General features: G+C 48.0%; 1 protein-coding gene and 1 pseudogene across 3 annotated transcripts in view; both read right to left on the bottom strand.

The window, feature by feature from the left end:
* Nucleotides 1–333: 333 nt before the first annotated feature.
* On the bottom strand, nucleotides 334–13236 carry LOC114629774 (annotated as a pseudogene).
* The window catches only part of LOC114629773 (paired immunoglobulin-like type 2 receptor beta-2), a 28775-nt gene continuing 5046 nt past the window's right edge, over nucleotides 635–24363 (bottom strand). For 2 of the 3 annotated variants that reach the window (XM_028777845.1, XM_028777847.1), the window contains exons 3-5: nucleotides 20758–20947; nucleotides 18978–19008; nucleotides 18126–18473 (exon numbers count right to left, since the gene is read on the bottom strand). In XM_028777845.1, the coding sequence (XP_028633678.1) occupies nucleotides 18996–19008; nucleotides 20758–20947 (203 nt within the window). In that variant the 3' untranslated portion in view covers nucleotides 18126–18473; nucleotides 18978–18995. Of the gene's footprint in view, nucleotides 683–18125; nucleotides 18474–18977; nucleotides 19009–20757; nucleotides 20948–24363 lie in introns of those variants that run through there. The other variant, XM_028777846.1, reaches the window with a different exon arrangement.

Genomic DNA, 24363 nt, shown 5'->3' on the forward strand with positions numbered 1-24363 from the left:
AGCCATGAGCTCTCATTTCTGGAGAGAAGACATGAAAGAGTGTGGGATGCAGATGTGTGGTCACCAGTCACTTCTTTCATGTGAACTCACCTCCATGGTGACAGATCATGTTCTCTTAGCTGGTGACTAAGAGATGATGTCTCACCAGAAGCCTGTGAGTGAGCCTGAGAGCAGAGGACAATTGTCCAGGATCAGCTTTCTCTGTGTACCATTTGGGTCTCCAGGAATCACACCCAGGTCATTGGGCTAGGTGGCAGGGTCCATTTCCATTGAGCTATCTCACTAACACATGCTATTGTTTATCCATTAATATGTAATTAGAAATACTTCACATAAAATCAATTTAGGTTGAGAACCTTCAGCAATCCCCTCATTTTTAAAGACATGATTTCTCATTGGCCTGGAAAAAAAATTGTTCTAGACTAGCTGGACAGCCAATTCATGACTCTGTCTGTCTCTTGCTTGACTGGGGCTGGGACTGAAAATTCTGCCACATCCCTGGCTTATACTGTGTGAGCTCCAGACCATCAAACTCAGGTACACATGTCCCATGCTTTTCTGACTGGATCATCTCTATGGTTCCCTTGCATGCCTCTCATAAGAAACTTCCCAGCAGCCCCTCAGCTGCCCCTTGGGATGACAGACACTCACCTGGCTGGGGTTTAGGCTTTACTCTGCTGGCCTGTAGGAGAAGAAACAGTGTCAGTGTGTCAGCCATGCTGGTCCTCCATCCTGCCTCTCAGCTGTTCTCTGTGTTCAGACAACATGAGGGGCCCCAGGGCAGCCAACAGCTCTGCTGCAGCCATGCAGGGACAGGTCTGAGGGTCACCAGGACCTGAGGCTAGTCCTTAGGTGACCTTGAGTACCACACAGCAAGTCAGAGGAATGAGTACTAGTGTACTGACCCATGTCCTGTCTCCCTTTCCTCCCTTCCCCCTGCTCTGACCTCCTGACACAGCTCTGCCTTCTCTGCTCTGCACTCTCCATGTCTCCCCTTTTGCCTCCTCTCTAGCTCTCCCTCTCTGTGCAGGCTGCTGCTCCCTGAGATTGAGCTCAGGGTTTGAATCACAGTCAGACTTCTGCTGTCTCTCAGGCTGCTGCTTTCTCTCCTTTCACTTGCTGCCAACTGTATTGGAGTGCTGAGCCCTTCTGAATCCCTCTTGATTCTTTATAGTCTGTGACACATCACTACCTACTCATCTCTGCCTTTGTCCTGTGTCTTCCAGTCACCCTGGCTTTAAATCTGTGCTGTACCCCATCTACACTGGGTTCTTGATTTGTGTGTGCAAGGTGTCATGGAGCCCAGCTTAGGCTTCAGCTTGCTATGTAACTGCTGATGGCCTTGAGCTCCTGATGCTCCCCTCTGCCCTTCCTCAGTGCTGGGATTTGGGTGTCCCTCAGTGTGTCCCCATTTTTGTTTCTCGACTATTTAAGTGTTAGAAGACAAATTATTTATCTATACAAATTGCCATTTGGAATTTAATGGGGGATTGCATTGAATTTGTAGTGTGTGTGTGTGTGTGTGTGTGTGTGTGTGTGTGTGTGTGTTGCTGAGATGAGGTTGGTGGCAGGGCAGCAGCGGACTCTCCCTGTCTTCTCACCACCCATCTCGGGCTGCCCATGGACAGAGGAAGCAAGGCAATTGCACCCTGTCCTCAGCCCAGCCAGAAATCCTCGTGGAACCCATCTGGAAGGGATCCCACAGCTGGCGCGACCATCGTGAAGCTTTGAACACCTGCGACTACAAGAATCGAGCCACCCAACCCGTGAGGCGTTACCAGAGCCGCTGCCAGCCTCTCTGCGCCAAGCCTCTGTGCCAAAGCTGCTAGCTGCGCTTGGGCGCCCTGTCTCTGTTCTGCTCCCTGATCATGAGCTCAAAAAACGTCGCAAGAACTAATACCGCCAGAAGGTAAGCCCCCAACCCTGGAGACGAACAATCTATTACCTCCTCCTGTATTTTCGGTCAGAGCCATCGCACGGATTTAAATAAGCCAAAGGAAAAATTGATGCCTCCTGGCCAGAGCTACCCTCTGGTGTTGGTTGAAGGTTCCTCCAACCTCTGCTTAAATCCTGACAGCCCATAACGGGTGTTGGTGAAGACTCTCTTTCTAGACTCTCTTTAAAACAAAAAAGAAAAAATCTGGTAATGCAGCGACCAGTTAAAAGCCATAGGGTGGTCGCCAGGATATCTCAAAATCTGCAGCCAGGCTTAACGTTTTGGGCTTCTGGGAATCCCCTGAGGCCGTCAAGCCAAAGGAACGTTCCCTTTGGACAAAGTGTTTCTCCTCTTTTCTGTCATGGGCAACTCAACATCACATAAAAAAACCACCCCAGGTCAGACAAATACTAGAATCCCAAGGGGTGAAAATAACTAAAAAACAAGCCTCTCTGTTTTGGGAGGAAGTCCTTCAGATAGCCCCATGCATGGCTGAGAACAATATGTACAGCGCAGATTCATGGAGCAGAGTAGCTTCCCTTATCAAAAACAGAAACACCCAAGAAGGAAAAAGGCTTCCTCATGGTTTTTTGCCAATCTTAGCTGCAATTCGGCAATGTATAGGGCCCACTAAAATAGGACAGACTGAGAACAATACAGCTTTTGACACCTCTCAGTCAAAGGAAACCAAAGATCAAGGTCCCCCAAATCACCCTAGTTTGGACCTCGCAGCCCTTATCCAATTAATAAGAGAGATAAAATCCATCTACCCACCCCTCCCCCCTTATGCCTTGGAGGAAAAGCCAAACAGGCCGTCTGCCCCTCCTACCCCCCTCCTCCATCCAAAGGCAAGGCTCTATTAAAATACTAAAGGAGCTCTCGCCTGCCTCCCCCTTACTTCCCAACCAAAGAGAGATAAATCCTCCCCTTTCTCCAAGCCCCAAGAGTGAGAGGCCTTCAGAACCTGCAGATAAAACCCTGCCAAATTCCATAGTCCCTTATACTCAACCATCAATCACTCAACAGCTTTGCAATTTCAGGGACTCTCATACAAAAACTAACCCTGCCTCCCATACTACTCAGGAGTCTAATACAGAGCCCAAAACCCAAACTGCTCGAGCATTCCCAGTTAATATCAACCCACTCCAAGCCTCAGACCTAAAAGAACTCAGGCAAGCAGTGAAGGAAGATGGCATTCATGCACCCTGGACAAAATCTCTCCTGCAGAGCCATATTGTCAACTTAAATAACCCCCAAGATTGAAGAGATATTTGCTGTTCCGCTCTTCCTGGCCCAATATTTCTAGAATGGGAAGCTTTTTCCATGATGAATGTCTTCAACAAGTCAGGCAAAACCAGGAGAGGGGTGATGACATCCCATGGAGTTTTAAAGAACTCTTTGGCCAGGAAGATTTCTCTACTGGAGCACAGCAGGCAACTCAGCCCGCGGGGTAGAATGAGCAGGTCCACCTCTGTGCCATTCAGGCCTGGAACAGGCTAACTCCACCCTCAGGGTCACAAGACCCTGCTTACTCCCTGCTCTCCCTCCATCAGAAGCCTGGAGAATCCCTGTCCGATTTTATTCTCAGAACTAAAACAAGCTTAGAAAGAAAAATCTCCAACCCCATAGCTAGGGACCTTCTCCTTAAAAACATTGTTTGGGAAGACATGACCTCAGAGTCTAGGCTAGCTTGCCAGGGTCTCCGAGAAGAGCATCATGATGGGTGGATTGTGGCGACTTGAGAAATAGGAACCTCATCGCACCAGGTTGCATCCTTAGCTCAGGTATTTGTAGCAGCAGTAAAGACAGAAGGAATCTGCTTCAAATGCGGAGAGGCAGGACATTGGAGGGACGAATGCCCACTAAACTCCCCTCCTATAACAGACTCCAATCCCCCTAAGGCCATCTGTCCCCGATGTAGAAAAGGTTTCCACTGGAGGAGATACTGTACTGCCCAATATGATAAGGATGGCAAGCCACTAGAGGCTTTACATTTCAAACGGGACAATCCTCAGCCCTGACAGTAAGAGGGACAACCACTCACGTAGAAGCCTTATGGGTGTCCAGTATCTCACAAGGATCCCACCCAAAGTTAACCATTAAAATAGATGATAAGCCATTCAAGTGTCTTATTGATACTGGGGCAGATCAGACAATCTTAAGGCAGCAAGAAGTCCCAAAAGACTGGCTATTGATCCCTGGGCCCCAGCTCCTAGGCATAGGGGGTACCTCTCACGCATTCATCACCAAACAGACCTATAGGTGGGAAGACCTGGATGGAGATACAGGCCTCATATGCCCCCTGGTGGCTCAAGTGGCCACCAATCTCTTGGGGAGAGATATCTTACAGGCCCTAGATGTGGTTCTTACCACCCAACCAGAAAGAGACCACATTAAGATAGAAGATATTACTTATGAAAAAAAATAGTACCCAAGGAGACCCAAATAATCCCCCTCCAAATCACCCCCAATTCTAGAGGCCACTGTCAGATTTGATACTCCCTGCCTTGATTGGCTCTCCGATGAAGCTGTCTGGGTCCCACAGTGGCCTCTATCAAGGGAGAAACTTAGAGCCCTCAAAGAACTTGTAGAGGAGCAGCTGTCTCTACAACACATCCCTCCCTCCCACAGTCCATGGAACACCCCTGTGTTTGCTATAAAAAAAAGAGCTCAGGGAGGTGTAGACAAGATTTGAGGGGAATTAATAAAACCATGTGAATCTGGGGCTCCCCACAAAGGCTACCCCACATCTCAGCCATCTCTGCCAATGTTCCCCTATTAGCAATAGACATAAAAGACTGCTTTTTTCCATCCCTCTCCACCCCCGGGACTGTGAACGCTTTGCATTTTCAGTGCCTCCCATTAACAACTCTGGCCCAGCCTCACGATATGAATGGACTGTGCTTCCCCAGGGAATGGCTAACAGTCCTACAATTTGCCAGGAGGCTGTAGCCACTGCATTAAAACCCTATTTGGACAAAGGACTCAATGTCTATCACTACATGGTTGACATTCTTTTATGGGGGGACGAGTCTACCTCCCCCTCCCAACTTAAAGACCAGCTAATACCTTCCTTATCTGCCCTAGGATTCAAAATACCCCTTACAAAATCCAACTTATCCTTTCCATTGCATTTTTAGGGACAGAGATCTCCCTTACTTCAATACGCCACCTTTTCCTTCCCTCAAACCCACCCTTTCCTTCCCCCCAAAATTAACTCTTGCCTCCCTCCAGAGCTTTTTGGGCAATCTTAACTGGCTTCGACCCTGGCTCCACCCTCTCACAAGCACCCTTCAACCCCTCTTTAACCTCCTGAAAGGAGATAAAAGTCCTTCCTCCCCAAGGACACTGTCCCCAGAATCCATCCAAGCCCTAAAATCTGTCAATTCAGCCCTAAAAGATATGGCTCTTGCTAGATATGACCCAAGAATACCTGTACATCTCCTTATCTTTAACTCCTCCCACACCCTTGTAGGAGCCCTTTAACAGCCACAGGGGTGCTGGAATGGCTCCATACCCCGATGGGTGGTGCACCCCGAGTTTTAAATGAAGTGGATGCACTCACTAATATGATTAAAAATGGCAGGGATAGAGCCTTACAAACCCTAGGAAAAGAATCTGACATTCTTGTCACCCCCTTCTCCCTCTCCAATGTTCAGTGGCTAATTAAAAATCATTCCCACTTCGCTATCAGCTTAATAGGGTTCCCAGGACAAATTGACAATCATTATCCTGATGAAAAATGGGCCTCTGCCCTCCCTCTGTTACAGTGGCTACCCCCAAACTATTCTCCAGAGAGCCCATAGCAGGAGCCCCCTCAATATCTACTGATGGGGGAAAGAGGGGAGCTGCAGCAGTAATATACTACTTCCCTGAAAATGAGCCCCCTATCCTCCGATTCAAAGAGCTCCCACACCACTCCCCCCAATATAAAGAACTATATGCCATTTACCTAGCTCTAAAGGAAGTCAAAGGCCCCCTTAACCTCTTTTCAGACAGTGTATATGCTGTCAATTTGCTTCCCTGGTTGTCAAGATCATTTGTCAAACTAGATGACAACCCACTCTCCCCTCTACTCATACAGGTCTCCGCCCTCCTACAGGAGAGAGCCTCCCTCATCTATATCCAGCACATCCGATCTCACAGTCCCCTGCCGGGTCCTATATCTGAGGGAAATGCACTCGCTGACCAAACTGCCTCGACAGGGACGTTCATAGCCTCCACTGAGCAGGCAGACCAATTTCATTCACACACACATAGAAATCTAAAGGGGCTTCATGCTTGCTTCCCCCACATTCCCCTTGCTCAGCTCCAAAGAATAATAAAAACATGTACCTCTTGTGCATCCCTTATTACCACCCCAGCTTTACAAACCATGGGCACTAATCCCCGAGGCCTCAAATCTAATGCCTTATGGCAAATTGATGTTACCTATGTTCCCCAATTTGGTAGACAAAAATATGTTTTTGTCACCATAGATACTTACTCACATTTTATATGGGCTACAGCCCAGACGGGTGAAAACTCAAGAAGGTTAATTTATCATATGCTCTCTATCTTTGCCATCATGGGCATTCCTCAACAGATAAAAACTGACAATGGCCCTTCTTTCATTAGTGCTCAATTTAAAGCCTTCTGCGCACACTGGGAAATTGCCCATCATACAGGAATTCCCCTCAACCCTTAAGGCCAAGGAGTAATAGAAAGAACACACCAGACCCTGAAGGCCCAACTCCTGAAACAACAAACCACCACTTATCCCCCTAATGTATAATTAATGATGGCCCTGGCTACCCTAAACATATTTAACATCTACAAAACCTCCAGACACCCTCCTATTTCCCTCCATTGGCACACACCAAAGCTAGCTCCCCCTATCCTGGTACGATGGCGAGATTCCATCTATGGAATTTGGAAGGGACCAGACTCCCTCCTTACAACCAGGAGGGGTTTTGCTTGTGTCTTTCCACAGGACCAACCCAAGCCTATCTGGGTCCCTGCCCGAAATGTCCAACACCACCCCACCAACCAAGAAGATGGCCCGCCTCTCACTGACAGACCAAGAACCAAAGAAGAGGAGGAGAAGGCAGAGGAGACACCATGCCCAGAGGAGCAACAGGATCTCCTGGAAGGACATCCATGACCTAATGACAGCTGCCCAAGCCATGTGCCCTCCACAAGCCCCCCTCTCCTCCATTCTCTTGGCAGTTTTCGTCATCCTTCACGCTAACTCTGCTACCGTCCAGCCGCTCCCTAGCCCTCCCAACACCTACCACTGGAGATTCTATGTAGGGAAACCTACATAGAATGGACACAACAAGGTTATAGGACCCCAGGACTGCCCACTTGAAGGATGTCAAACCAGAATTGAGATCTCCCTACACCCTGAATCCATCTCCACTATCCCCAGCCCTTTTCTCTGCTTCCCTTACTGAAACACAGGTGAATGTCTCCAGGAGGTCTCCACATATGGAGGTTGCAGATATTGGAGCTGCAGGATGGAATCCACCAGTCATGGTGGCACCATGCTCACCAACCTTAAAACTCATTTTCAGTTTTCCATCAGTGATCCCTGGAATGAACGTTGGCGAACCGGAGTCATGGGTAAACTTTACCCCAATGGCTATGCCAGATACCCGGTGGCTGACCTACATATCTCCCGTGAACTTGTCTCTGCCCCCAAATCTGCCTTTACCCATGCTAATATTATCCAACAGGAAAACCAGTCTCAGGAGGAACTATAAGCTACCCTCTCCTGGCCACAGTACATTCAATACATAGCGGACCTCCTTGCCTTAACAACCCACCCCAATTCTTCCCAATGCTTTTTCTGTGCCTCTCTCTCCCAGCCATTATTAACGGCTGTTCCCATTAACTTCTCCCTTTACGACTTCCACGGACCTCTGCCCATGAGGAAAACGCAGGATGTTCCTCTCTTTGACCTATCCCCACCTCTTTGCCTTGTATGACCCTCCTCAAAACCCCATCTCACATGTGCCCATGACATCACCATCACCAAATCAGTATGTGTTAGCCCTCCTGCCCTCCTCTGGTGCAAAGGCACTACAGGTGCCTGTATCAACCCTCATTTTCAGGGCTCCTGCACCCCTGTGATTGCTGTCCCCCAGGTTTATCTCTATGAACTCGAAGAACTCGCCTTGCAGATGGGAGGAAGCTGAAAGAAGAGAGAAATCTTCATCCCTCTGCTCATTGGACTAGGCCTCGCTGCTTCGATTGGTGCTACTGGAACTGCTGGAGCAGCCCTTGTCCAAACACAGCATCTGGCTGGAGACTTCCAGGACAAGCTTGACCAGGCAATGGCCTCTACTACAGAGAGCCTTGAATTCCTTCAACGCCAGATAACCTCTTTAGTAGGAGTGGCTCTCCAAAACCGGAGGGCCCTGGACTTGTTGACTGCTGAACATGGGGGGACTTGTGTTTTGCTGGGGGAGGAATGTTGCTTCTATGTCAATGAATCTGGGCTGGTAGAACAAGATGTACAAATGCTCAAAGAATTCCGGGGGAACCTCTGGGCATGCTATACTCCCAACACCCCTACCCCTTGGTACTCTAACCCCTTGATGGCTTGGATTCTTCCTTTCCTTGGCCCCATACTAGCCATTGGAGCCTTACTTCTCCTGGCACCCTGCCTCATTCAATTTTTAAAGCAACAGATGAGTAGAATTGCAAAAGTGACTACCAATCAGGCCTTGGTTCAGTATCAAACTGTTCCCAACATGGGAGATACTTATTTTGATGGCACCTCTCCTTTATAAATTAAAAAGGGGGAGTTGTGGGGCAGTGAGCTATGAAGGCCAGAAAGCCTGGTAGAAGAGTTCTAGAAGCCCCGGCACCCTGGCTTCTAGGCCGCTGGGACGGGAGGTGCTTCAGACCTTCCCTATCCGGCTCTCTCAGCTTCAAGCTTTCCACAGTCCCTCCCACAGAGAGGTCCATGGTCAGGGTAGGAGTAGCACCTTCATGCAGATGAGGCATTCCCAAGCTCTCAGACCAAGCCAATAGGGATTACCTGTTGCCACCCCCAAACTGTATATACTGACCAAACTCAAAAGTAAAGGTGTGTGAGATCCTTCCCTCTGTCTGAGAGCCTTTGTCGTGGTTCCTCCCCTCGTCGTCAGCCAGCCTGCACACTTCAAAGAGCTGTAACACTTCTCCCCTCCCCAACGCGCCACTGAGGTGCTCCCAGGCTGCCCGCGGACAGAGGAAACCAAAGAGCTGTAACACTTCTTCCGTCTCTGCAGCCGCTGCTGAGGCGCTGAGATACGGTTGGTGGCAGGGCAGCAGCGGACTCTCCCTGTCTGCTCACCACCCATCGCGAGCTGCCCGTGGACAGAGGAAGCAAGGCAGTCACCGATCGCACCCTGTCCTCAGCCCGGCCAGAGATCCTCGTGGAACCCATCTGGAAGCTGTCCTACACTCCACCATAGTTACTTAGACAGCTCTGTCTTTGGCTTTCCCCATCCATTGGATAAGGCTAACAGCACAGTGACCCCATGAATCCTAGTGGCTCAGCCTGTCCAAGAATCTGACAACTCTTTATGTGCTTCCTGAGTGAGAAACCCATGTCCCAGAGTTTGTGGAGCAAACATTTCACCTCACTGGCTAATAGTAACTTTGGCCTGTAGTGTTTGGTTTTAGTGTCCAAATTTTTAACCTCCTTCTGTTTTTAAGTCTTTCCCTATACACTGTCCTTTCATCTGTGGGTCTACTACACACATGTACTTAATTTCCATTTTGATCCCACATGCCCAATTCAAACAGGTGTGCCTTTTATAGGATTCACTTCCTGTGAGATGTTGTCCCTGAATGCTGGTCTAACCTCAGACCTTCTTTAGCAGCCACAGCTCTTTCCTAATGAGCAGTCCACCCCCGAGGCTCCTGTGAGCCTCCTTGAATTCCTTAGGAGCAGGCTCTGTGTTCATCTGCATTTGCTCCTCTAGTTTCCAGCTGGTCTGGAAGGACAGCTGGCTCCAGGGATGCAGTCCTTGTGGAGGTCAGACACATTTCCCTCCTTCTGTTCTCTTTACTGTTCCCTGCACAAGCCTGCCCTTCTCCATCTCCCACAGCTGAGAACACTCCCAGTGGGAAGCTTGGGTGAGGCCTGCCCTGGACCACTTACCTTTGCTTCCACCACAGGAAGATCATGAATCCATAGACGGGGATTATGGCTATGACCATTGTGACCATGGCTCCCAGGATCATCAGTGAAGGATTCCTCTGTGTCCCTGTGTCCTCCAGGCCAGCTGTGGTGACTGCAGAGGTGATGATGGAGGGGCTCCTCATGGTGGTCCTGAGTGCTGGGGAGAGATGGGACGTGAGCAGACCCTCCGTGGATGAGGGAGGGTGGGTGAGTGTCACATCCTGTCTCCTCTGTGTGATGTGGGATGGGGAAGAGCTGTCAGATGTTCTCACAGAGAGGGGAACAGATGCTTAAGGCTGAGACTCAAGGAGAGCAAGCTCAAATGCGTGTTCTCCAAATGTCTTGGTATGTGCCTTCAGATTATCATTTGGTCACAGATAACTAAGTCATAGAAATACAGTGGTTTTTTGATGTAAATGTATGTGGCATACTGATATGAATAGTTCATAGGCAGCTTGGTGTTTGAATCTTAGAAGCTGAATTTGAGTCATAGTATCCATATGAAAAACCCACAAAACCTTTAATCCTAGTTTAAGAGATAGGCTCATGTAGATCTCTGTGAGCTGTTATGCAGCCTGGTCTCTGTGTCAGGTTCCACACAGACAGAGCTGAGTGGGCTGTAATCCTAGTACTGAGGAAGTGGAGACAGGCTTGTCCCTGAGGCTCACTGGCCAGCCAGCCTAGTCTCCATGGGAAACTTGAAGCCAGAGAGACAGCCTGTCCTTCCAAGAAAGGTGAATGAGATTTTAGGATCTGCTCTAGCCTCCACATGTAGGTGAACAAATGTGCATGTGCATGCATGCGCGTGCGCGCACACACACACACACACAAACACACACGTAGAAACACAGACACATATGCCTTAACAGACCCACATATTCACACACATACAATATACATGAATGTGTATAATAGAAAATATATCATTTTAGCCATACAAAATAGCTCACTGCAGGGCAGAGAACATTTCTTTCCTCTACAAAGATCCCTATGGATAATTTCCAAAACATCAATCTATTTAGAAACTCTAGACCAGCAGTTCTCAACCTGTGGGTTACTACCTCACAGGGGTCCCATAGCAGGTATCTGGAATACCAGATATTTACACTAAAACTCATAACAGTAGCAAAGTTAGAAATAAGAAGTAGCAATGATAGAGTTTTTTGGTGTCACAACATAAGAAACACATTAAAGTATGGCCGTGTTAGAAAGGTTGACCTATACAGCCATGTTCTCTCTGTTCCCTGAGCCCTGGTATCTGTTATTTGAGTTGTATTAGGTGAACATGTCAGCTTTAGATTGCACAGATAATCGAGCTCGGGTATCCTCTCTGAGGTTGACCTTGATGTCATCAAGAGCCACCTATGGAGGTGGTGGCTCATGCCTCTAATGTCAGCTCTTATGAGGCAGAATCAAACCAGATTTCTGTGAGTTCCAGGACAGCCTGGTCTACATTGTGAGTTTTAGGACAGCCAGGGTTAATGGTAAGACCCTGTCTTACAAAAACTTAAACAAACATACAAGAACAATAATAACAAGATCCACTAACTAATGTCCTGATAAACAGTGCAGCTCCTAGCATCCCCAGCTGCTGTAGGGACATGTGTAGGACTTCACAGTGACTAGGCTGGGCCTCAGGGTTCCATGTGTAGGGGTTCAGTTACATCTGCTTCTGAAGAACTACAGGGATCAGAAGACAGAGCATCCAAATCATGAAAATGGGGACATTATTTCTGAAGAGCCTGAGGTCTTGTATGGGAGAGAGTAGGGCTAGGAAGGAGACAGGGGAGTAGGGAAACAGAGAGGAGACAAGGCAGTGGATAGGGAGAGTGGATGGTTGTGTCCTGAGGAGCTGGGAGGGAAAATGAGGGGCTATGGAGACAGGTGCAGTTATACTTAGACCAGAGGACACAAGAAGACTCAGTGGTACCTACTGTATGTTCTGAGCTTAGGATGGAGCTGTGTGGAGATGCTGCGGAAAGGAACCAACTGGAGCCCTGTCACAGGACCAAGAGTGTCAGCTGCATGCTGCAGACCGTCATCCACCTTGAGGTCATGGGAAGGGTGTACGTGGGCGGGACAGCAGTTAGAGTTGGATAAAAGGGTATGAGACGGGGGCATGGCACATGCTGAAGCCTAGGGAGTGGGGCGTGGTTCTGTCTGAGCAGGGAATGATGGACAAGACCCAAGGAGGCAGCAAAGGCTTGCCACAAGTATCTATAAGGAAAGTTGCTGTTGGCAGAGGTGTGGGCAGAGCCAAGGGAAAGGAATATAAAAAGGAAGCTCAGAATTGTGGAGCCTGGGGTAACACTAGGGAACAGGTAAGCCATAGACGTCAAAGACTAAGTCATGGTGACTCACCATTAACAATGGTGAGTTGGGTCCCAGGAATCTACTGCCATCTCTCCAGGCCTTCTGTTGTGCTCAGCCAGACATTACAGAAGTATAAACCCTGGTCAGTCTCCTTCAAGTTCAGGATTCTCAGGACTCTGGATGTCTGACCCTGTGTCTAGTTCAGGATGAGCTGGTCCTTGAAGTGCTCATGTATGAAAGGTGGGGTGGATTGGTAGATAAAATCCCCACGGAAGTGCTTCCATCTCCAGGCTATGCTCATCTGTGGATCCTTGGCCAACTCCCAGTTGAAGTAGAATGAGAAGGGGATCTCAATGGAGCTGCTCTGGACTCACCATAGAGGTGAGCTGGTTGGTTGACCCCATAGTCAATTTCTCTGGTGGTTCTTGCTGAGTTTACTGGGAAGGAAAGGGAGAATCTGAAGCCAGTGTAAGGGGCAGTGTCAGGGAACATGGGAAGAACAACCCAGAGTATCCTGAGCCTTCATCCACAGGCAGGGGTAGGATACAGGACAAGACTGTCCCAATGGCTGCTGGGACTGGAAAGCAAGGGCTCTGCTCCCTCTGAGGGATGAGCTCTCTTGGGGAACAGAGGCCTGGTAGGTTCCTCTAGCAGACACCTGTCCACATGACACCCAGTCTTCTGAGTGTCATTGTCCCCTCCTGTGGTTCTGCCCCTGCTACTGAGGTTTTCCCCACTCACCAGCATGCAGACATGCGGCTGACAGCAGAAGAAACAGGATCTGAGTCATGGCCAGAGTCCCTCCAGGAAGTGAGATCAGCAGAACCATCAGGAAGGGGTGAATGCCCTATCTATGGACACTGGGGTACCCAGGAGTCCAGAGAGAACCAGGGTAAAGAGAGACAGATCCCAGGCCTTTTCATGAAGAGGACTGAGTCAGGGGCAGGGCCTCTCCATTGCACCTCCTTGTGGCCAGCAACTTCCTTTGTTGATCTGGCTTCTTGTTTTTCCATGTTGCAGAAGATCCGCCCTTGTGGTCACTGACAACATAACTGGGCCCTTGTGCCCAGCCCCCATTGTTGGCCTAGACCTTGGCATGGCTGGTTCTCCTCTCTTTCACCTTATCTAGTCTTTTCCATTTCCTAAGTGCCTTGTAATCCTTCTGTTGTCTTTCCTCTATATTTCCTCTATTCCTTCCCTCCCCCTCTTCAATCTCTTTCTCATTATGTCTCCCACCATGCTTGTTGTCTGGGTTTCTCTCTAATAATCTCACATGATGAAGTTGTCAGTCTCTAAACCACTTCAGATCAATGAGGAAGGTGATTATAAGGAACATATTCAGTTCCTGGCCCTAGCACAGTTACCTCCTTACCATGTTCTCCCTTTCCCCTTCCTGCTCCCCATATGCTCCCCATCTGGCATTTTTGTGTCTTTTAGGCACCCTTCACAGTGTCCAGGTGGAACCAAGCTCTTGTGGACTCTCTCTGCCTTGGCATATTTCTTATGGCACAGTCTCTGACTTCCCTGGGCTTTTTGGACAGCGACTCTAAAGCTACTGCATTTTCTAAAGGATCTTTTCTGTCTCCCTCACCACCATGGCATTCACTCAGAAGAGGATACCAAAAATCAGAGAAGCCCTGGCACATGTCACATGACAGTCACATGACTGACTGACTAGACTTTAGTCACATCGAGTTCTTGGAGTCTTCCATTCTATACAGAGATTTCAGTCGGCCTGCTCAGCGCAGCCTCTGGTCAGCCTCTGCTCAGCGCAGCTCTTTCCACAAAGCTCTTGAGTGACTTCCTCTAATTATGGCCACACCAGAACCTTTCTTAGATTAAGTAAAGACAGCTCAAAACAGACAGGTGTCACTAATAACATAAGGCTTGGGACATGTCTATGAGTGAACACAGCTGGCCTGTGATTTAGGTGGAGACATGAGAGGTTGGGGCAGAAACTGTGTTGGCCTCAGGAGTGGTTCTAAGGATGGTCATCCTACCCTTCCCCAGGATACAGTGCCATCAGCTCCCAGAAGGGCAGGAAGACATGAATGTTCTAGATGAAGTGACATCATTCTCCCTGAGTGACATGTGCAGAGGCAAGTTCCCAGTTCCTTAGCTTTCCTGCTATTGGTCACCTTGTCCACGCTTCCCTACAGCTGGCTATGCAGGCTGCCCTCTCTCAAATCTGCTTCTCTGCCTTCCTCACAGTTTTTGTAGGCCTTAGATCTTTGACCTGAGCCAAACACAGTATGTCAGGGCCTCACTGCCAGCTGCACATGGACAGACTTCAGTATCCAGAGTCCCCTTGGAGACACTGAGGCAAAAACCACTGAGATGCGTTGGCCTCAGATGGAAGATCAAACAGGACACGGAGGACAGGGCAATGGAACTCTCTCTCTCTCTCTCTCTCTCTCTCTCTCTCTCTCTCTCTCTCTCTCTGTGTGTGTGTGTGTGTGTGTATAAACAGCACAAGCTTGTCCTTGAACTTGTTATGTAGCCAAAGATGACCATGAATGACTACAGCTCCTCCTGCCTGGTCCTCCCTTGAGCAGGATTACAGATGTGCACCATCATGACCCTTTATTCTTTATTGTCTGTTGGAAATAAAGCCTTTGGTTCTGTGTGTGCCAGATAAGTAAGAAGTCTACCAGGTGAACCACATCTGCAGCAGCTGTGAGGTCTATGAGGATGCCCTCCAGGTCATGAATCCTCATCTCTAGATTTCATCTGGGATTCCCTTACTCTCTGTGCTCTCTGGGTAAAGGTCACCTGCTTGTTAACTTACCCAAGAAGGGCATGGACCTGACAAAACTGTCATATATCATGTGCTGGACCCCAGCAGTTTTACACAACATGTTCTGGTGAGTTCTACAGGAGCCCAGGTGCTCCTGTGCCCTGCTTCTCTGCTGCCACCTGCTGGCTCCTTAATCCCAGATCATGGGCTCTGTCCTAGTCTCAAGTCTTGGCCTCAGCGGAATCCCCATGGGGACCCTGCTGTGTGTGGGTTGGGGGGGGGGGCAGGGTGATTCTGCCCAGGATGCTGTCATCAGTCTCCTGGAGTGTCATCCTGTTTCCCCAATACCAGTGACTGTGCCCTGCAGCCATGATGCTTTCCCAGGGGAAGGGCACTTTCTGTAAAAAGGGATGCTGGGGTTTTGGTGTGCACACTAGGAACTTCTGCACACCATGGGATCATGCAGGTTGTCAGAGTGCAATGTTAGAACATAGATGTGGCTTAGGTAGTAATATGTATATGCCCTGCCTGCCACAATTTAACTAAATGAGTGTAGTTTAAAAAATACTAAAGCTGGAGGTGGGCATGTTCATCCTTGCCTTTAATTCTAGCTTTTTGGGAGGCAGATACAGAGAAGAGGCAAATGGATCTCTTTCAGTTTAACGCTAGACTGGTCTATATATCCAGTTTCAGGGCAGCAAGGACTATATAGTAAAAAATTTTTCTCAAAAAAAAACCCAACAAAAACACAAACAAAGTAAAACAACAAAGAAACAAAGCAAATCAAAATAACAAAAGCCCACATGTAAAATAGCAAGAAATTAAGCAAAGAAACCCAAAGTTGATAGTCAAGTTGGATGGTGTCTCTAGTCATTATACCTGAGGTTGTCCTCTAGACTCCACACACGTGAGCACATACTTACTTGCACACACATGCATTTGTACACACACACACACACACACACACACACACACACACACACACACACACACAGAGAGAGGTGGAGGTGAAGGTGGAGGTAGAGGGAGAGAATAGAGAGAAAGAGAGAGAGAGGCAGAGACAGAGACAGAGACAGAGACATCATACAAGGCACATTTAATACTTGATCAGCTTCCATGACTTTACCCAGTCTTCATCCTGAGTAAACATGGCCTCCCTCAGACCAACCTCAGTGACTCTATAGACTCCAGGTCCTAACAGTGTCCACTGCATTCAGATTCTCTAAATTTTTGCCCAGTTGGTTTATTCTATGATAGTGCTGAGAGAGAACGGGATCAAGGCTTTCTATTTCCCTCTGAACTCTTCCATTCAAGAAGCATCTCACAGATAACACATACTGCAGGCTCTGTGGGCCCTGACATAGCAGAAAACCTCATAGATGAAAATTATTTCAGTCTTCCCTATTTCTTTTTTTTTTTTTTAATTTTTTTTTATTTATTTATTATATGTAAGTACACTGTAGCTGTCTTCAGACACCCCACAAGAGGGTATCAGATATCATTACAGATGGTTGTGAGCCACCATGTGGTTGCTGGGATTTGAACTCATGACCTCTGGAAGAGCAGTCAGTGCTCTTAACCACTGAGCCATCTCACCAGCCCCTAGTCTTCCCTATTTCTGTCACACCACCTACCTACACACTCCTTGATTTCTTTTCCCTAGTGACAACACACAAACCCCGGATGGAACCTCAAAATACCATACCCAGACAGTGGCCTGGGGAGAGTGGAGGAGATGCTAGAGAGGGTGGCAGAAGTATGCCGGCTGGTGGTACAGACAGGACGCTCAGGCTGCAGCTGTGGCTTTACAATAGCACAGTTGCCCTGCTACTATCTGACCTGGTCTTTTTCCCTAGGATGACATCATCATCTTCATCTCCCTCATCTGCTGCCCAGCCTCAGCATCAGGACCTGCCTGCACACCTGCCCAGGGGAGTCACCAAGAAGTGAGTCTATACTGAGTCCTAAAGGCCTAGAAAGTGGAATTGGGTCTAGCTCAGTCTCCTCTATGTAAGTCTTTTTTGTGACTCTTCTGTTGCATGAACAATGGAAAACGAACTGGGAAGTCACATGACCATTTGAGGAACTGAATTAAGGCCCCTTCTCTGTGGCAGAGGCCTGTGTTGTGGAGCTGACCAATGGACTCCTTTAGATGACTGGACAGACCACCATCATGGCATCCTGCTGTGAGAACACTTCAAGGATGCTCAGAGGAAACCCCACTGCAGCTCACAGCATCACTGTGCCCATGAGAGCTGCTGAGTTCAGCCTCAGGAGGTTTGGATGAAGTCACAACCACAGCAGACACCTCACAGCGGCTCTGGGACACTTCACTTTACCACAAGAAGGCTTGGTGACTTCTCCATGATCCCAGTGATCTCCAGCCAGTCTCATGAGGTTGCAGATAGTGTTCCCAATGCCTCAGTAAAGGCCCATGAATGGCACTCATTTGAGGCCTGTGATTGGTGGACTGGAGCTGCATCTGTGCCACACTGCAGCTATGGCTCACTGTGATTGGTAGATCTCTATCAAGCATGGCCATGCATCTCTTCTGACTACAACAGAAGCCTGTTTTCATGCTTACTGGTCAATCTGGATGGTTTCCTGTGTCCCCCAAGGATTTTTCTTACCCGTTGACCCAATGACTATCAAACATTAAGACAGACTGGACATGGGATGAAAATTTTGTCCTAGAAAAGACCCGAGAGTCCAGAATATCAACATGGCAGGAAATGAGAAAATGAGTGGATAGAGTTGGGCTTGTGAGGGAAAGAAGCCCAACACAGGATTTAAGCAAGCCCTGGTCTGTCACTTGGTGTGACATGGAGGGATCAGGGCTGTAAATGAGATGGCAGGGTCCAGGGTGTCAGAGAGAGGAACCCTGATCTCAAGCAGTGGTTCTCAATGTGGACCATGTCCTTGCATCTTACCCCGTGACCTGCATCCTGGACACAATGTGGAACTCTCTAAGAGTCGTCATGTGGGATAAGGGGTGGGGGCTCATCAGGGAGTAAGACCTTTATTAAAAGTGTTAATAATGCCCTGAGCAGACAGAGAGCAGCACAGTCAGGCTCTTAGGACCAGAGACACACAGGATGAGCTGAGTTTTGAGGAGAGGACATCACAGCTTCTTAGGATGTGTCACACAGAATCCGGCATCCATGTGCTCTGCTTCCCTTAGAGGATGCAGGGAAGGCAGTCAACGCTGATGTGTGTCCATCAATCACTACTTTGGTGTAAACACATCTCCATGGTGAGAGATCCTGGCACCTGGAGGTCTGTTAGCTGGGGACTAACAGATAATGTCACACCAGGAGCCTGTGGGTGATCTTGAGAGGCAGAGGACAATTGTCCATAGTTAGTTTTCTCTGTGTACCATTTGGGTCCCCAGGAATCACATCGAGGTCATTGAGCTCCATTTCCACTGATGATCTCACTGGCACACACTATTGTTTGTCCATTAGTATGTAATTTGTAATTCTTCACTTCCAATATACTTAGAAAATGTTATAGCCATGATTTACCACCTTGAAAAATCCCCCTCATTTTTAAAGACATAATCTTTCATTGGTCTGGAACTCACCAACTGTTCTAAACTAGCTGGAGAGCCAATCTATGATTCTTCCTGTCTCTTGCTTGTCCAGGGATGGGACAGCAAATTCCTGACACATCCATGGCTTATACTGTGTGAGCTTCGGATCCATGAAACTCAGATCCTCCTACGCATGTCCCATGCTTTTCTGACTGGATCATCTCTATGGTTCTCTTGCATGACTCTCATAATAAACTTCCCAGCAGCCCCTTAGCGGCCCCTTGGAATGACAGACACTCACCTGGCTGGGGTTTAGGCTTCACTCTGCTGTCCTGTAGGAGAAGAAACAGTGTCAGTGTGTCAGCCATGCTGGCTCTCCATCCTGCCTCTCAGCTGTTTTCTGTGTTCAGACAACATGAGGGGCCCAGGGCAGCCAACAGCTCTGCTGCAGCCATGCAGGGACAGGTCTGAGAGTCACCAGGACCTGAGGCCAGTGGTCAGCTGACCTTCTGTACCACACAGCAAGTCAGAGGAATGACTACTAGTGTACTGACCCATGTCCTGTCTCCCTTTCCTCCCTTCCCTCTGCTCTGACCTCCTGACACAGCTCTGCCTTCTCTGCTCTGCACTCTCCATGTCTCCCTTTTGCCTCTCAGGAATCTGGCTCTCTAGCTCCCCCTCTCAGTGCAGGCTGCTGCTCCCTGAGATTGAGCTCAGGGTTTGAATCCCAGTCAGACTTCTGCTGTCTCTCAGGCTGCTGCTCTCCCTCCTCTCGGTTCTTCTATTTACTGTAATGGAGGGCTGAGCCTGTCTGAAACCACGAGATGCACATTTAAATGTTTATTTGTAAACCTCCATTACACCCCACCATCCGTGCATCTCTGTCCTCGTCCCGCAGTCTTCTAGTTCTGTGGCTTTAAATCTGCTCTGAGCTCAGTCCACACTTGGCTCTTGTGTTGTGTGTACAAGGTCTTTCCATCCCAGTGGCCTACAGCTTGCTAGGTAACTGCTGATGGCCTTGAACTCCTGATACTCCTCTCTGCCCTTCCCATGTGCTGGGATTATGGAATCCCCCACAGTGTCCCATTTTTGTTTTGTAAAAGACTCATGAATGAATGTCAGGAGGCAAATCATTATTTTTACAAAAATGAATTGGAATTCAAAAAGCAGTTGAATTTTATTTTTAGTGTTTGTGTGTTGTAAGGAGGTAAAGTATAGAAATTTCCATTCTAAAAATATACTTACATTTTTAGTATTTCCCTAATGTATCAAAAATTTATTCGACAAGTACATTTCCACATGTGTATATTTGCATCCCTTCACAAACACGTGAATGGTAGAGGACAACATTGGACATTGTCCTGAGGGAGGTGTCTTCTGTAGATTGTGAGACAGGTGAGTCATTGGTCTCACCCACTAGGAGAGGCTGGCAGCACAGTGAGCCCCAGGGATCCTAGTTCTCTGCTTGTCCAAGCATCTGACAACTCTTTATGTGGCTCCCAGGATGATGCATCATGTCCCTGTTTGTGGGACAAAGACTTCAACTGAGCCTCCACCTTAGTGGATATTTGGTAATTTTGCTTAGGAGTGTTAGGTTTCTAGTGTCCCAGTCTTATGCCTCTTGGAGATTTCAGATTATCACTGCCCATTTCTTTATGTTTGTGCGCCTATTACACACCTTGCTCTTAATTTCATTTTGATCCCACATGTCCAATTCAAACAGGTGTACCTTTTATAGGATTCACTTCCTGTGAGATGTTTTCCCTGAATGCTGGTCTAACCTCAGACCTTCTTTATCAGACACAGCTCTTTCCAAATGAGCAGTCAGCCCCTGAGGCTCCTGTAAGCCTCCTTGAATTCCTTAGGAGCAGGCTCTGTGTTCATCTGCATTTGCTCCTCTAGTTTCCAGCTGGTCTGGAAGGAGAGCAAACTCCAGGGACGCAGTCCTTGTGCAGGTCAGACTCGTTTCCCTCCTTCCATTCTCTTTACTGTTCCCTGCACAAGCCTGCCCTTCTCCATCTCCCACAACTGAGAACACTCCCAGTGGGAAGCTCAGGTGAGGCCTGCCCTGGACCACTTACCTTTGCTTCCACCACAGGAAGATCATGAATCCATAGACGGGGATTATGGCCACAGCCTTGGCTATGACCATTGTGACCATGGCTCCCAGGATCATCAGTGAAGGATCCCTCTGTGTCCCTGTGTCCTCCAGGCCAGCTGTGGTGACTGCAGAGGTGATGATTGAGGGACTCCTCATGGTGGTGCTGAGTGCTGGGGAGAGATGGGAAGTGAGCAGACCCTCCCTGGATGAGGGAGGGTGGGTGAGTGTCGCATCCTGTCTCTGTGTGACATGGAATGGGGAACAGCTGTCAGATGTTTTCACAGAGAGGGGAACAGATGCTTAAGACTGAGACTCAAGGAGAGCAAGCTAAAGTGAAGTCCCAACTGTCCTTGTCCACAGATTGTCATTTGGTCACAGACAACATAGATAGATAAATGTAATGATTTTTTTTGCACTTAATTGTATGTAACATTCTGGTGTTATTAGTTCATAGAGAGTTCTCTTTAGGCCTTAGAACAGAGTTTGCTCCCTAGTATCCATATGAAGAAACCTATGAAGTAGGCATGACCTTTAACCCTAGCATGAGTCAGAGGCAGGCAGATCTCTGTGAGCTCACAGGTCTCTGAGTCAAGTTCCACACCAGACAGAGCTGAGTGAGCAAGTACTGAGGTGGAGACAGGCTTGTCCCTGAGCCTCACTGGCCAGCCAGCCTAGTTTCTATGGTTAACTTGAAGGCAGAGAGAGAGCCTGTCTCAAAAAATAAGGTAGATGAGGCCTTAGGATCTCCTCTAGCCTGTACATACATAAACATATCTGCACACAGACACACAAAAACACAAACACGGAGACATAACCCAAACATACAAACACACATACAGAGATTCATACAGAGAAACACAAATAGAGACACACAGAGATACATACACACACAGCAGACACAGAAACATACAGCCAGATACACACACAAAGACACACAGACACAGAACCTTACACATACACACACACACACACACACACACACACACACACACACACACACATGCACACACACCCCTCATGTAACAGACCCATATGTTCTCACACTAAATATTCCACAAATATGTAACAGAAAAAAATACAGTTTTAGCCATATGTGTACAGCTCAGTCCAGGGCAGAGTGTGTTCCTGTGCTTTACAAACATCACTAAGGATAACTTCCCTAACATTTGCCTATTTGCCAATTCTAGACCAGTGGTTGTCAACCTGTGTACCACTGCCCCACATGGATTGCATATCAGGTATGACTTGTATAAGGTATTTACATTGCTACTCAAAACAGTAGGAAAATTAAAGTTATGAAGTTGCACTGATATGTGTTTATATGCCTGTGTCCCCATAACATGCTGAATTGTATTAAAGATTTGCAACATTAAAGAAAGTGGAGAACCACTGAGCACATTGACACATACAGGAAACGGCTCCTTTCTCCATCTGCCCTGAGTCCGGGCAGCTGCTATCTGACTTTACATCATGTCAACATGGCAGCTGTGTCCTACACAGATAACTGTGCTGTGGGCTTCCTCTCATAGGCTGACTTTAGTACAGTCAAGAGCCACGTCTGCATGTGGTGGCTCATGCTGTAATGTCCACACTCAGGAGGCAGAGGCAAGGCTGATTGCTGTGAGTTCAAGGGCAGATGGATTTACATAGTCAGTATGAGGACAGCCAGGGCTACATGCTGAGACCCTGACATTAAATAAATGAACAAATAGATAAATAGATAAAGTAATAAATAAAATAATAAAGTAATAAATAATCAGCTAATAAATCAGATGAAAGAAAAAAAGAAATAAAGAAGTACTTAAGTTTAAAAAGAGAAGGGGGGGGAGCAGAGTCAAATTGTTGGTAAAGCCAAGGTAAAGGAACAAGAAACAAAGCTCAGAGTTATGGAGCCTGAGTTGACATCTAAGGGACAAGCAAGCAAGCCACAGGCATCAAAGCCTGAGCTATGGTGTCTCACCATGTGTCACGGCGAGTTGGGTCCCAAACATTGACTGCCAACTCTTCATGCCTTTTGTTGTTTGCAGAAGAACATGGCAGAAGTATGTGGCCTGGTCAGTCTCCTTCAAGTTCAGGATTTTGAGGACTCCAGATGTCTGACCCTCTGTCCAGTTCAGGATGAGCCAGCCCTCAGACTGCTCATTTATAAAAGATGGGGTGGGTTGGTAAATATATCCCCCCAAAAAGTGTTTTCATCTCCATATTATCTTCATCTACAGATCCTTGGCCAACTCCCAGGGAAGCAGAAGGAGAAGGGGATCTCAGTGGAGCCATCTTGGACTCCAGAGAGGTGTGCTGGCTGGTTGACCCCAAAGTCATTTTCTCTGCTGGCTCCTAATAATGGATGGAAGGGTGGTAAGAATCTGAGGCCACTGCAGAGATGGAAAGGACAACTCAGAACATCCTGAGCCTTCTTCCACAGAATGGTAGACTCACAGGGCAGGACTGTCCCTTTGATTGGTGGGACAGAAAAGCAAGGGGAGGATTGGATTGGGCTCCCTCTGAGTGATGAGCTCTCTCTTGGAGCAGAGAGGCCTGGCTGGCTCCTCTAGCAGACATCTGTCACAAGACACCCTCTCTTCCAAGTCCCGATGTCTGTTCCTGTGGTTAAGTCCCTGTGATTGAAGTCCCCACCACTCACCAGTGTGCAGAGATGCTGCTGACAGCAGAAGAAGCAGGATCCAAGCCATGGCCAGAGTCCCTCCAGCAGAACCTTCACGAGGGGAGTATGCCTGGTCTAGGGACACTGGGGTGCTCAGGATTCCAGATAGAATCAGAGTAAGATGAGATAGATCCCCAGGCTTTCTCAAGTAGAGAACTGAGTCAGGGCAGGACCTCTCCATCTCCACCCCCTTGTGGCCAGAAACTTCCTTTATTGATCTGCCTTCTTTTCTGATGTTATAGAAGATCCGCCCTTGTGGTCACTGACAACATAAATGGGCGCTTGAGCCCAGCCCCCATATTGTCTGGGAGACATGTCTTACACCTTGGATGTCTCTTCTCCCTTGACCTTTTGCCTTATCTAAGTCTTTTCCATTTCCTACGTGGCTTGTAATCTCTGTCCTCTTTCCTCTATATTTCCTCTATTCCTTATCTTCCCCTTCCCAATATATTTCTCATTATGTCTCCCACCATGCTGGTTGTGTGGGTTTCTCTTTAATAACCCTATGTAAAGCTGTCAGTTGTGCTCACCTCAGGCACAATGAGGAAAGGAAGATGGTGATGTGGGAACACACTAAGTTCCTGGTCCTAGCACAGAGACCCCCTTACCCTTCACTGCCATCTTTCTCCCTGCCTCTAACCTACTATTTGGCATTTGTGTGTGTGTGTGTGTGTGTGTGTGTGTGTGTGTGTGTGTGCGTGTGTGTGGTTTAGGGACCATTCACAGTGTGCAAACTAAACCAAGGTCTTGTGGACTCTTTCTGCCTTGGCCTGCTCACTGCTGTACAGACCAACCTCCCTGGGCTGCTTGGACAGTGATTCTAAAGATACTCCAGTTTCTAAAGGAGTCTTTCTACATCCCCTTCCATCACAATAACATATACAGAGAGAGAGAGAGAGAGAGAGAGAGAGAGAGAGAGAGAGA

Source organism: Grammomys surdaster, unplaced genomic scaffold (assembly GCF_004785775.1).
Source record: "Grammomys surdaster isolate TR1022 unplaced genomic scaffold, NIH_TR_1.0 316, whole genome shotgun sequence".
Classification (NCBI taxonomy): domain Eukaryota; kingdom Metazoa; phylum Chordata; class Mammalia; order Rodentia; family Muridae; genus Grammomys; species Grammomys surdaster.